This window comes from Malurus melanocephalus, unplaced genomic scaffold, assembly GCF_030028575.1.
Source record: "Malurus melanocephalus ecotype Western Australia unplaced genomic scaffold, MMel_1.1 scaffold_496, whole genome shotgun sequence".
NCBI classification, from domain to species: domain Eukaryota; kingdom Metazoa; phylum Chordata; class Aves; order Passeriformes; family Maluridae; genus Malurus; species Malurus melanocephalus.
In genome coordinates, this window is record NW_026623728.1 from 305744 (window position 1) to 320320 (window position 14577).

A 14577-nucleotide genomic window follows, 5' to 3' on the forward strand; every position below is an offset into this window, starting at 1 on the left:
AATTTCACTATTTTGCTCTTTCCTAGAAAGGAAGGCAGAATGTTTGAGCAAGGAAACATCTGAGCTGGAAAGACAGATGCCTCGTGCAAGTTGAGATCTCCCACTTCATGGAGAGCTGTCACACTACAGCAGGAAACGTGGAGAAACGGTGTTAACTCGATACAACTCCATCTGGCTCCTGGCTGGATGGTCTTTTGAGCWGGGTGATGTTACCCATTCCTGGAAAATAACCTCCACCCAAAGCTTAATACACACCCAGAAGGGCAAGGAACACAAATTGTGGGACTTTGGTGGAGCTCTGGGGCTCAGAGAAACCTCTGAAATAGCAAAGATGAATGCTACAGCTCTGTCGTGGCTCTGAACTTGGACAAACAGCGTGAGATTCACCCCYCTGGACTCGAGATGTTTAAAATTCTACATCTAAGGCTGTTAACTGGGTTTCATTTATAATTATTGGTGTGCAACAGTCACCTTCAAAGGTGACACATCTTTGCTATTTCGGGCAGCTAATTTTGGGATGGGACAACGTGCACCCTGAAGGGGAGCAGCTGACAGCCAGGGTGAAAGAAAGAGGGCAGGGTGGGATCTAGGACACACACAGCTCCTCATGACCCAGACATAAATTCTGCAGYTACCTATAGTGAGTTTTAAAAACTCACAGACTCAGGTTTCTCAGCTGTATCGTGTATCTCTGGCAGATAACTCCTGTTACAATGCCAGCTTTGCATATTTTCTGCTTCACCCTTACAGCCTAACAGTGAATCATTGTTGTACTTGCACATTTTCAGTGTTTGTGCAAATCTCCAGGTTTTCAAGATCAGCTTAAAACAAACACAGGGCAAAAAAAAAGACTCTCTAACTGTAACAGTGGAATGATTCCCATGGGATAAAGGACACCTCAAAGCCAGCTGTGTCCTGACAATCTGTTTTCATTGCACAAAGTTTATTCCAGGAGTTTTTCTGGGATATCCCATCCCACTGCCTTGATCYCCAGCAATGAGCACCATGACAAGGCTGCCAGACTTGATGCAAAGGCAGCAGCACTCCCAAAAAACACTTGGGCCCTGCTGTTTTCAAAGAGGAAACGAAGTGCTGGCTCAAATCCAGAGCAGCTTGGCTTTGCTTCAGCTTTGTTACAGATTTGGGCAATCAATCCCCCCTTCTCCAATCCCACTAACCAAAACCAACCAGCCTGGAACATGGGAATGCTGTGAGCTGGAGCTTTCACCTGCCATGGGTTCAGGCAGCAGATCAGAATCAGAGAATCACTGAGGCTGGGGAGGACCAGCCCCTGATCTAACACAGCCAAAACCCCACACTGAGTGATGCTGAAAGTTCCACCTGTTCCCTGCTCCCAAACCCACCTTTCTCACCTTATAAAACATGTCTCCCTCCTCCATCAGCTTGCTCAACAGGATGATCATGATGTCTGGTTTGGAGGTTGCCATTGCCCATGTTGCTGGACCTGTAGTGTACAGGATGCATGATGGGTAAAGAACTCATACAATGCAAGGGTGGTAGGAAGCTGGGTGGAAAAAAATACCCTGGGGTGGGAATTTCTGCTGGAGAGAACAACTTGGCATGGTCAAAGGGCACAGTGCTCCAAAGGATTGAGCTGATGATTCCTCTGACACTTAAATTAACATCATCCCCACTGCAATGGTTTTCCTTTGCAGTCTTTAAGGCTAATCCCTCACGGTGTGGGAAAGGATGGAGCTGTTTCCACAAGAGGGCAGTGCTGAATGTGGAACAGGCTGGGATGGGGGAAACAAACAGTGTTTAAAGGAAAAAGAAAATCGGAGTGGTTACATAAAAGCATTTCTAAATTAAAATCTCTGGAAGTGTACTGGGGAATGTGCAGTTCAACTGTTGATAGGCGGCTCGTGGTTAAGTGGATTGTGATTTCCAGCTTCACAAGATGTGAAAGGGTAGAAAATCCATTAAGGCAGAAAAAAAACCACAAAGGAAAGGTCGTGTCTTAAGTGCTGCTGGTGCTGAAGGGCTGGGGACACTCTGGCYCTGCAGAGCCAGCTCGTATCTCAAGGACTAATTCTGGGAGGGAAGGGGTGGCAAGAATTTGAGGACAACTCATTAGTGTGGGTGAAGAGTAAGTCAACGGTGTTTTATACGTAATTCGGTACGTTTTGGGAGAAGGAGGTTAGTTTTTGAGTTCAAGTTATTCTCTGCAACAGTCATTAAAAAAATTATTTGAAGGTGAGGTAAATTAAAAGATTAGAGGTGTTGGGGACGCATGCAGGCTAAATCAAACAGGAGAAAGCAAGGCTGACAAAGCTATCAGATCGAAGCTGATGCTGACAGCAATGAGATATACCTCGTGGGCGACTCGGTAACGTCTGACAACCTTCAAAGAAAGGAGAAAACAAAAAGTTGTAGGAGAGAGGGGGGAAAAAAATGGATGAAGGTGAAAAAAAAAAAAAAAAAAAAAAATACAAAGGAAATTAAAAATAAACAGTAAATAATAATAAAATTAATAATAACTGGATAAAAAAAAAAAAAAAAAAAAAAAAGAAAGGAAAAAAGCAGCTGTGAGAGGCAGGCAGCGAGGAAGCCAATGCACCAGCAAAATCCCCTTTCACAGGAAAACGTAACGTGAGCAGCTGTGTGGCGCAGTGCAGGTACACTGAGGTCTGGAAGCATACACAGAGCGAGTGAACGCAGCAGCTCACAGCAAGGCATGGACAGAGTACACTTGGCAACTCGGACTAGTAAAGATAGAAAAAGCATTACCAGAGGAAAGACCTTGCCAAAGAAACAGTTGTTTATTGATTAACTTTTGCTAAGTAATACGACAGGAATATAAAAAAAAAAAATAGATATACTCCCCGTTTTACTAAAGGGAATCGAGCAGTCCTGACTCGCCGTCTGCTTTCGGAGTGCGAAGCAGCGGCYGGGGCTGAGGCTGCCTCTGGGTTATATTTGTGTTTTTAGGATGCCAGCCCCACTGCTTGWCTCCTGCCAGAGCACAGAGGTGATGGCAGTGTCCCCCTGTCCCTACCTATCTTGGCTCCTTTCTTCAGCAGGGTGACCACGACCGAGGTGTTRCGGCAGCCCACGGCTCTGTCCAGGGGCCGCATCCCGCTGTAGTCCACGTGCTCGATCATGGCCCCGTGGTCCACCAGGAACTGAACCTGCAACGAGAAGCCCAGCAGTCAGTTCTGCTTCTGGGGGAGACCCTCGTGTCCTGCTGGGGATGGAGGATCAGCACAAGTTTGTTCTTCTCTGCTGCCTGGGCTAAAATCACCTCCACGAGGTCTGGGGATGAGCAGCAGGTCAAGAGAGGGAACTCTGCCTCTTCTCCACTGTGGTCTCTGGTAAGGCTGTCCCAAACACAGAAGGACATGGACCTGCTGCAGCAAGCCCAGAGAAGGCCACGGAGATGCTCCAAAGGTTGGAGCACTTCTGTTAYGGAGGAGAACTGYGATGGCTCAGCCTCAAAAAGGGTTAATAACCCTTTTAAAGAGTCCCTTCCAATGCCTAAAGGGGCTCTGAGGTTGGAAAGGGACTTTAGACAAGGCCTGGACTGACAGAACAAGAGGGAATGGCTTTAAACTGAAAAAGAATGGGTTTAGATTGGACACTGGGGAGGAATTGTTCCCTGAGGTGGTGGTCAGGTCCTGGCACAGGCTGCCCAGAGAAGCTRTGGCTGCCCCATCCCTTGAAGGGTTCAAGGCCAGGCTGGACAGGGCTTGGAGCACTCTGGGACAGTGGAAAGTGCTCCTGCCAATGGAAGAGGATGGAATGAGATGGTCCTTAAGCTCCCTTCCAACTCAAACCATTCTGGGAATCCTGATCAGCTTCCATGGAAGCACCTTCCCATAAGGAGGGCCAGGGCTCTGTGTGTTTACTGCTCCACCAAGCTGAACTGTACGATTTTATGGCTTTTACAGCTTTCCTCCAGCGCATCCCATGTCACTCACCACCTCGGCATCGCCGTAGAACGCTGCCAGGTCCAGCGGCGTGCGGCCGTTCTTGTCCGCGTGGTCGGTGGCAGCGCCGTTCTCCACCAGCGAGCGCACCACGGGCAGGTGGCCCTTGAGGCAAGCCCAGCTCAGGGCGGTCAAACCCTCTTTGTCCATCAGAGAAATGGAGGCACCTGGAAGAACRAGCAGCAGCTCACTGCAGAGCCCTCTGTTGTCACCACAAACTCTCCACGCAGCGATGGCAGCTTGTTTTCAGAGAGCTCTGCACGCAATTATTAATTCTTTTATTAATGTTTCTCCCACCCTCTGTGGCAACTTCAAACACACTGATGGCAAATGTGGCAAACGAGTTGATTCACACCAAGCTGCAACTGCTCCTCTGCGAGCTGTCCTGGCAAACATCTGAGCAGCACAGCATTTCTGACTTCCCTCATCTGAGACATCATCTTTTTTAACCGCCTTTATTTTTTTTTTTTAAACTTAATCCAACCCCATTCCAGCCTGTGTGAGTCAGAGATGAAGACCATTTTGCTGTTTCAGCAGGTCACCATGGGGAATTAAGTCAATTCAGCTCAGTTCTCCTAAAAAAGCACATATTTCCCCTTCTTCGCTTTCCTCCCCTTTTATCCAAAAGTACACAATTTCCAGCAGCATTTCTCCCTGAACTTTACCCAATATAAACACAGCACTGTGGGATACATTCCTGCCAACTCCAAGCCATGGAGAGGGGGACTTGACGTTTTCTTGGATGAAGGAATGGTGCTGCCATCCCAACGGGTCAGCACTGGCACACGGATACGGATCCAGAGCTGAGCAGAGCTTTACGTGAGCACTCCTCCTCCTCACRGCACCAAGACAACTCCTGTTGCCATGGCACAGCCTGGGCTCTGGCTCTGGAGTGTGCAGGGATGATCTGCACCGGCTCTGCTCCTCCCAGGAGCTGCAGCTACCTGCAGGATGCTCCTGGAGTGAGCTGATGAAGCAAACTCTCAACTTTCCAGCCTCTAGAACGTTCAGAAAGCAGGGAAATGATGTGAATTTCCTGAAGGTTCCTGTTCATCCCAGCTGACATATCCCTGGTGGGCACAGCTGAGAGCAGACTGGGAGCTCTCCCCTTTCTGAGGCTGGCATAAGTTGTTTGTGGAGGAGCACAGCACAGGGATGTTTGTAGAGGAGCACAGCACAGGAATGGTTGTGGAGGAGCACAGCACAGGGATGGTTGTGGAGGAGCACAGCACAGGAATATTTGTGGAGGAGAACAGCACAGAGATGGTTGTAAAGGAGCATAACACAGGAATATTTGTAGAGAAGCACAGTACAGGAATGTTGGTACAGGAGCACAGCACAGGGATGGCTGTGGAGGAGCACAGCACAGGAATATTTGTGGAGGAGAACAGCATAGGGATGGTTGTAGAGGAGCACAGCACAGGAATATTTGTGGAGGAGAACAGCATAGGGATGGTTGTAGAGGAGCACAGCACAGAATGGTTGTGGAGGAAAACAGCACAGGATTATTTGTGGAGGAGCACAGCACAGGGATGGTTGTAGAGGAGTACAGAACAGGAACATTTGTAGAGAAGCACAGTACAGGGATGGTTGTACAGGAGCACAGCACAGCAATGTTTATAGAGGGGCACAGCACAGCAATGTTTTCTCCAGGTGTGCTCAGAAACCTCCACCCAGAGCTCTCAGCATGGTGTGGAGTATCAGGATCAGCAGGGGAGGTGACAAACAGAGTCAGGAATGCCACGGTGGGACATGGAGTGCAAGGCACAATCACACATTTAGGTTGGGGAAGACTTTTAGGATCACTGAACCCAACTGTTCCCTGGCACTGCCAAGCCTTGCACTGACCATGTCCCCAAGTGTCACAGCTTTAAATCCTTTCAATGCCTCCAGCAATGGTGACTCCACAGCTGCCCTGGGCAGCCTGTGAAGGGCTGAACAAYCCTGTCAGTGAGAAATTTCCCCTTCCTCAAATCTCCCCCAGAGCAACCTGAAGCTGTTTCCTCCTGTCCCTGTTTTCAGGGAGCAGAGCCCAAGCCCCAGCTGGCTGCTCCCTCCTGTCAGGGAGTTGTGGGGATCAAGAAGATCCACCCTGAGCCTCTTTTCTCCAGGCTGAGCTCTTTCCCAGCTCCCTCAGCCATTTGTTGTGCTCCAGACCCTTCCCCAGCTCTGTCCCCTTCTTTGGACACATTCCAGCATCCCAACACATCGCCAGCTTTCCCTCACATTGCCCACACTGCACCCAGGAGTTCTGAAGCTCTGGAAAAACCTCTCCAGATGATCCTGAGCTGACCCAGGCCCAAATTATGCTCAGGATAAATCCTCATTTCATTCCTGCTTCCTTGAATTAGCTACTTTCTTGCATTCAAAGCATCGAAGTCTTCCCTTGTGCTTTTCCTCTGACTCTTGTGGAGCAAGTGAGAAATCTCCCGCAGTAGGAGGGAATCCTGCAAAAACCCATCATCACTCAACCYTCCCACTCATTTCCCATCCAGGGGAAGGGACACTTTGCACCTCAAGGTGACAGGGACAGACTCCAGGGTACCCCTGCAGCAGTGCCAGCTGAAACTCTGAGCAAGCAGACACAGAAATACCAAGAAGCTGCAGGGTGGGCATAACCTTCATGGGCACTCTGAGCTCCAGGAGCAGCTGTGGCTCCCAGCACAGCCTCTGCCTCACTCCAAAGGCATCCTTCATCCTTCAGGATCTGTGACCTATTTAGCACTGAGGCAGTCAGACAGGAAACAAATGGATGGTTTTGAGGGCAAGTGGCTTAAGGTGATCACAGGGGATTGATCCAGCCTGCAGCGGGGYTTTGTCTGGGTAAACCCAGTTTGCTTCTGGGAAGGGCTGGGTTGCTCTTTCCCTAAAAAAAAAAAAAATTACTGCAAATTTTCTTATGGATTTGAGTTAAAATGGACTTTAAACACCATCCAGTACCACCCCCTGCTATGGGCAGGGACACCTTTTGCTGTCCCAGGCTGTTCCAAGCCCTGTCCATCCTGGCCTTGGACACTTCCAGGGATCCAGGGGCAGCCACAGCTTCTCTGGGCACCCTGTGCCATGGTCTCACCACTCTAATCATAAATAATTTCTTGCTTCCATCTGCTCTGGTGATTGAATTATCCAGCAGGTACAACGAGCCAGCTCAAAAAAGAAAACATTTGCACTTGGAGCATCAAAAARCTGCAGGGAGTGGCCAGGATGTGGGATGTGTTCTGTACAGAGGATGCATCCAAAGCTGCAGTGCCCAGGCAGGTGACCCCCAAGGGATGCTGCTTAGGTAGGAAAACATCAAGGGATTGATTTGTGCAGGAAAACGAGATTCAGAATCGAGCTCCCTCCAAATAGGATCAGCATGAGGAATTATTTTGCTTTGTGTCACAGAGATCCATATAAATACCAGCTTTAGCAGAGCTGCCACCAGGGAAGTTGAATTCCCTGTTCACACCCCATTATTTCTGGGTGTTAAGCCATAGGTTAACTCCAAAATTTTGGGTTTCACATTGATTGATGACTGCAACTTTGCTAATAAAGCATGTTTACAAATGCTGACTGTGTTAATTAAGTAGAGGCAAACGAGATTTGCTTTGCAGCACACTAACTAATGCTTATGGCTCRTGATTCACACACTTTGATTTTAATGAAACATTGAGCAGGATTGTCAAAGCCATTTTAATTAAACACATCACAGATCACTACACTCTGGCCAGGCTTGAGTTAAGTTTTCAGCACCATGTGTTGCAGTGTGTGCAGTGGAGTTTATTCAGCTATTTAAAAGAATGGACCTTTTAAAGTAAAAATTCTCATATTTTTGACTTTCKGGGCTCTCAGTGTCCAAGAAGCCAGAGAAACATGATTCACATTTGCTGGTGATCTCATAGCCCAAATCAGATTATCTGGTATTTTCAACCTCTGAACAAGCAGCATGCACAGTACTCAAGTTCAGAAAAAAATCCCACCCTTATTTCAAGCCTTTTAACACAGATTTATTAGTCAAGCTGCAAAAAGAGGCCACATTTCATCTCCAAGATGGAGAGTGTTAACTTGAGATTTAAAAATAACACACCACCAGAAAATAATGAACTGAATGAATTCCTAAGAAGCTCAAACTGATTTCTGTCACATCCCTGTGCAGGTTACAGCACTGAGCAGCAAGGATCCCACTGGCTGTGGCTCAGGACAGACAGACAGACAATGGGAAACTTGTTCTTGCCTATTTTACAGAGAAAAATAATTCTTAACAGCCATTACATAAAATATTCAACTGTCTCACTTTTTGGCTAAGAGGGCAGACACAGGCACTTACGAGATGAAGAAAATATCCCTTCCCAAAGAGGGATCTTACCTGGAATAAAAATATCAAATAACAACACAACAATTAAATGCTATTTCTAGAAAAAGAAAATGAAATAAACACCCAACCAAACCAAACAAACATTGGCTATTTGTCCAAAATAAAACCAAGAATTCTCTAAGGAACTGCAGCAATAACAACTGATGGTGTTGTCACAGGCAGCAAATTGTTCTAACTCACCTCAGGCAGGTAGAGCAGGAATGAGCAAAAGTGACTCATGTTCCTGTTGGCTGAGTAACCCCCAGTGAGGGAGAGTCATCACTGAAAGGACTGAGCACAGGGGGAGCTGTGGGGGCAGAGTAGGCTTATCTTCAAAATAATTCTGATTTATTTGTAGCAAATTAACCAAATTCTTGGCTGTGCTTGGGGCCTTATCCTCCTGTTGGTGCTGGTGTCAAAAAGGTGGGCAACAACACCACAGCTAAAAATGTGTTACCACATCCTCTGCTCCTTTTTGTCTAAAAGCTCCCAAGGGCATGTTCTTAACCCACTGCCCAAAGCACCTGGGGTTGTTTTATTTGAGAGAGCACCAAGCACACAACACAAGGCTGTGGCTATCGAAAYGAGCTGGACACAATTAAAACTCCAAACACTCATCACAAAGCTAAACAAAGGGGATTTTTCTAGGACAAGTCTGATGGAAATGTTTGCAAAATGTGTCTCAGGGAGATAYTTAAAGAATGCTTTGTGCTGGAAAAGCAGCRYTGYCATTTTAACCTTGTGAGGTTCAAGGATTTCTCCAGAACATCCTTGTGCAGGTCACTGGAGCAGCATCACGAGGCAGCTCCTACCTCACACCAACTTTTAAACCCACTATTTYAAACCCACTGCATTTCAGCAGGAAAAAAAACACCAAAAGCAGCCTCCTGCCACTGCAAAATGCATTTTGGGTTTGTTTCCTTGTGTTTTGCTCAGGTAAGTCCTGCTCCTCAGTCAGATAAGCACTGTGCTCTCCCAGCCATGGGATTATAACCCACCCTGACACCACAACCATGCCAGAGCTGTGATGGGATGTGCCATGGTCAAACTCCAGCCCTTCCCAGCACTCTAACCTTGTGCAAGCAGGAACTCCACGGTGCCCAAGTGTCCCTCWGACGCTGCCATCATCAGCGGTGTCCGGCCCTGCTTGTCTGCCATGTTCACATCGGCGCCGTGTGTGAGCAGGAGATCCACGATCTGCAAGGAAACAAGGCAGGAGATGGGAAAACAAAACCAAAAACAAATGGGAAAACAGAACCAAAGGARGGCAGAGCAGATCCCATGTTCTAAAAACTCAAGGCATTCTGAAAACTCCAGGTGTGGTGCCCTCTGGGATTGCCGATGGGTGATTTCGGATTATGAGGAGGAAGGGAGGGGTAAGGATGGGAAAAATGTTCTTCTAAGTCAAGAAGGTCCACATTGCTTCTAAAACGGTGAGATAACCAGATCTGGAAGTGTCCAAGGASAAGYTGGACAGGGCTTGGARAACTGGGATAGAAGAAGMTRTCCYTGCTCATGGCAGATGGACAGAATTAAATGGTCTTTTAGGGCCTCCTCCACCCAAACCATTCCATGATTCGATGATCACAAAGGACTGAATGTCTTTAATGTCCATGATACTATGATAAGAAATAACCCTAAAACTAACCCTAAACCTAACCCTAGCTGCCCTAACCCTAACCCCCTTCAATCCTAATCCTAACTCTGACAACAAAGGACCCTAACCCTAACCTTAACCGTAAGCCCCCAAAACCTAACCCTCCTAACCCTAACCCTAAGAACAAAGGACCCTAACCCTCCTAACGCCCCTAACCCTTACCTTAACCCTAACCCTCCTAATCCCCCTAACCCTAACCCTAACAACAAAGGACCCTAACCCTCCTAACACCCCTAACCCTAACCTTAACCCTAACCCTCCTAACCCCCCTAACCCTAACAACAAAGGACCCTAACCCTCCTAACGCCCCTAACCCTAACCCTCCTAACCCCTCTAACCCTAACCCTCTTAACCCTAACCCCAACCCTAATCCTAACCCTAACCSCCCAAACCCTAACCCTAACCYRTAGCCAGCCAGAGCTTGGGCTGATTCTTTTTGCTCTGAGCACTCCCCCGAGGCACAGGGGCTGATCTTCTCCCCATGAAGGAACAGATGGCCTGACCCCACATCTCTGCCCACCCCAGTGCCCCTCTCACCTGCCAGTGGCCCTGCCTGACGGCGCTGAAGAGCGGCACGACCCCGCGGCGGTTGGGTTGAGCCACAGCGGCGCCCTGCTCCAGGAGCAGCCTGCACACCTCCAGCTTCCCGCGCCCTGCTGCTGCTGTCAGAGCTGCAAACGAGAGGAGAGAGGTCAAGGGAACAGCCACAAGCTCACTGGAGTGTTCTGCTATTCATGGATGGAAAATCCTGCTCCTATTCCTGCTGGATAGCGAAGTGATGGGGACTGAAGTGCCAGGCTTATCTCATGACAGGAGAAATGAACACAAAAAATGACTCCTGTCATTTCAGTTACCTCAAAGATCAACTCTTCCACAAAAAGTTTACATCATGTCACAGAAAGAGGCTGTTTGGGGCAATCAGCTTTTATTGCTTTCTGCAAATGGCAGTGAAACGTGATGAGAACAGCAATAACTATAAAATAATCAACAGGCACACATGACTGAGATCCAAGGTGTGACTGAGGTTTAAGGTATGACTGAAATCCAAATATGACCAAGGTTCAAATGTGATTGAGGTTCAAATGTAACTGAGGTTCAAACTGTGACTGAGGTCCAAATATGACCAAGGTTCAAATGTGACTGAGGTTGAAATGTGACTGAGGTTCAAACTGTAACTGAGGTTGAAATGTGACTGAGGTTCAAATGTGACTGAGGTTCAAATGTAACTGAGGTCCAAATGTGACTGAGGTTGAAATGTGACTGAGGTTCAAACTGTGACTGAGGTTGAAATGTGACTGAGGTTCAAACTGTGACTGATGTCTAGGTGTGACTGAGGTTCAGGTGTGACTGAGATTCAAATATGACTGAGGTCCAAGTGTGACTGAAGTTCAGATGTAACTGAGGTTAAAACTGTGAGGTTCAGGTGTGACTGAGGTTCAAGGTGTGATGGAGTTTCGAGGTGTGATGGAGGTTTGAGGTGTGACTGAGGTTCAAACTGTGACTGAGATTCAAGGTGTCACTGAGGTTCAGGTTTGGCTGCAAAGAAATGTGGTCATGAATCCATCACCACTTTCCCTAATGTCAAAGCCATTGGCTGTGAAGCCAAATGTGTCTGAGTAGGGGCAGAATATTCAGAGAAAACCTTCAGCTACTTCACAAACTGGTCTGTAGCCTGTCCTTGCCTCATCCCACCAGGGAACAAGGGAGGGATCAAGCAGGAGGCACTGASAGATCCTGCAGATCACATTTGTGGCTTTCCTTTGTCCAAACAAGCACAGAGCAGTGTAATTCAGATGGAGGACTTTTATTTGCCATATCCGACTTTCGCCTGTAGATCTGTGAAACCAGGGAAACAACCAGAAAGCAGAGCAGGATGGATATATTCACCTGTTTTCCACAAAGAACACCGTTTCTGGGCTTTGTTTCTGTCCAGGCCTGATCCTACCAGCCAGGATCTTTGTGCAAACCCCAAAAAATCTCATTTTCAAATGCTCATGATATTACAGGTGGGTAGAAGCAACACCTGAGAGCTYTTTCCCTAACAAAATGTGCTCTCTAAATTCAGAAGTGTGGCTGAATTAGAGAACACACATAAAATCTGAAAATAATTCCGAATTCAGGACCTGCCAGTGACTTGTTTGGGTATTAATTTTAGCCCTTCTGATTCCTCCCTCTCCCTGACTTTCTGTGCACTTCAGCAGAGCTCCACTGGCTCCACACTCTGCTGCTTCTGGTAGGAGTTGGAGCAGAAGGTGGGAGTCTATTTCTGACTGATGTCGCTTGTTTTTGCTTTGAAGCACATTTCTGTGGGTTGGCTGATTACAAGGTGTTGATGGGTTTCCAACTGCAACACTGCTAATGTTGGGGGATTTAATTAATTCTCCATTCTCTTCCACATTATGGCTGAATTTTCTTCTCTTGGGGTTGAGAGACAGCAAGAGTTAAAAGAAAAATCATTTTGCTGCCACAAGCAGAACGTTCTGCAGAATCTATAATCAGATCCATGTGGGTTTTCAACGTAAGCTACAAATATAGAAGGAGGCAGAGGGATKGGCATGCAGGGCTGCTGGCTTCTATTTCTAATCCTGCCTTGCACTTGAAATGTTGCAGGTTAATTTGAGGCATTTTACATCAAAATTACTTTTGTTTGCAACAATGAAAATATTGTACATCACTCCAGTGGATGGTGCTTGTCAGGAAATGCTCTTTGGAGAAGGTTTTACTGAAACAGGATGATTTGATCCACAATGTGGATATGCCCATCAAGCCACAGCCTCCTGCACCAGGGTTCTGCAACAGCACATTCTGCCTCTGCTGCTGTGTTTTCTTGTAGAAAAAAAAAACAACTTTATCTGGAGAAGGAATCATTAAATTGCTCCTATCCAGCACGTGTATCTGTTTCACAGCCTGGCAGCAAGACAAACAGTTTGATGGAGATGTTTTTTGCACCTCCAACTCTGATGGAAGATAGCACAAGTGACTCAGATGCTTTTCTGCTGGGTTTTGGTATTAGTTTTTGTCCTGGGGGAAATACTCCATCTGGAGTTGGCTGTGGTGTGCTGTCAGCAATTYCTAAACTTCTGATGTCACTTGGCACTGCCATTTGGATGATATCAGGCTGATATCACTGAGCCAGGCTCTCAGCTCTGCTCTGTGGAAGAGGAGACATGAGCAACAAGTATCAAAGCCCAGATGAGCCAGGATTCAGATTTTTAGAGCAGGCTGCTATTTTTAGGTGGAAAAAACWGTGTGTGAACTATTGCATTACTGCATTTCTCTCCAAATTTATTTAAACTCTATTTTCTTTAGGGAAAAATAATAATAATAATAATACAATTATGTGAAAAAGAGTCTTGAATTTCACATGAATTTAGAGACTTTTTGTGTACACAAAAGGCCACAAAAGTACCAGTGTACACAAAAGTACCAGTTTCATGGTTGGCTCATTTTTGCTCATTTTCCCATCTTACCTAGCACCAATTTTAATGGTTAAAGTGGATACTCCTTTGAGATGGCTCCTCAATTCGTGTGTGATTTCTCAATCACAAATCCACATTCCCAACTGCCTCAGTTAGAAAAACTCTCAGACAGAAAAACTCCCAGATGTCTGGGAGCTTTTGGGATTTTGGGGAGCAGAAGTGTGGGAAGGAGGACAACAGAGATGGAAAAAGGCACTTTGGGAATGTTGGAGCTACCCAGGGTGTGAAGGAAAGGGAAATGGGAAAGGGAAAAGGGAAAGGGAAAGGGAAAGGGAGGGGATAAGGGAAAGGGAAAAGGGAAAGGGAAAAGGGAAAGGGAAAGGGAAAGGGAAAGGGAAAGGGAAAGGGAAAGGGAGGGGATAAGGGAAAGGGAAAAGGGAAAGGGGAAAGGGAGGTGACTGAGAGCCCCTAAATACCAACACCAACACGCACAAAGAAGCTACAGCTTCTACAGAAATCACCTGTCTCTCCCCAAAGGCTGTCAAAGCTGTTGATCTGTGCTCTCTCCACCTCCTCCTCATCTTTTTCGGGCAGATCGAGCAGGTAGGAGACGATCTGCAACRAAACCATGTATCAGATCATGAACTGGAATGTGTTCTGCAACTGTCACAGGAGCTGCTGTGAATGCTCAGAGGGAAGGGAACAGCCTCTGCCTGGCACCCTGAGATCAAGGAAATATTCCTTCTGAAATTAATCACTGAACCTGCTGCTCTGTACAAGCAAAAAACCCAACCAAGTGTCTTGATATGACAGCACGTGATAGACTTGGCAGGGTCAGCTCCTTGCAGCTGTGTCTGTTCTGGTGTGATGCATTTCCTGGAGGAGGTGAGGCTGAGAGGAGGTATTTGGGAAAAAAAAAAAAAAACCCATTCTCAAGGAAAAACAAAGGAACGGGGCAGCCATGGGTCACAGAGGGGACTWGGTGGGCTTGGCACTGGGTTAATACTCAAACTCAGTGACCTCAGTGGTCTTTTCCAACCCAAATCACTCCATCCATCATCCCCCCATCACAAATCTGTCAGGACAGCAGGAGGAAGCTCTCTGCCTCTTCTCCTCTTCCCCAACACAACCCAAGGTTCTCACACTCCCCATGTGCACAGGAGGGGCAGTACAGGTAAGATCCATCCACCTCATCCCAGCTCAAAAGCTCATTCCCAA

General features: G+C 47.0%; 1 protein-coding gene across 1 annotated transcript in view; it reads right to left on the minus strand.

The window, feature by feature from the left end:
• The window catches only part of TANC2 (tetratricopeptide repeat, ankyrin repeat and coiled-coil containing 2), a 199256-nt gene that overhangs the window by 6680 nt on the left and 177999 nt on the right, over positions 1–14577 (minus strand). Inside the window, exons 23-28 of the mRNA XM_057381179.1 lie at positions 13881–13974; positions 10478–10611; positions 9357–9480; positions 3939–4114; positions 3017–3149; positions 1374–1465 (exon numbers count right to left, since the gene is read on the minus strand). Coding sequence (XP_057237162.1) covers positions 1374–1465; positions 3017–3149; positions 3939–4114; positions 9357–9480; positions 10478–10611; positions 13881–13974 — 753 coding nt within the window. The remainder of the gene's footprint in view (positions 1–1373; positions 1466–3016; positions 3150–3938; positions 4115–9356; positions 9481–10477; positions 10612–13880; positions 13975–14577) is intronic.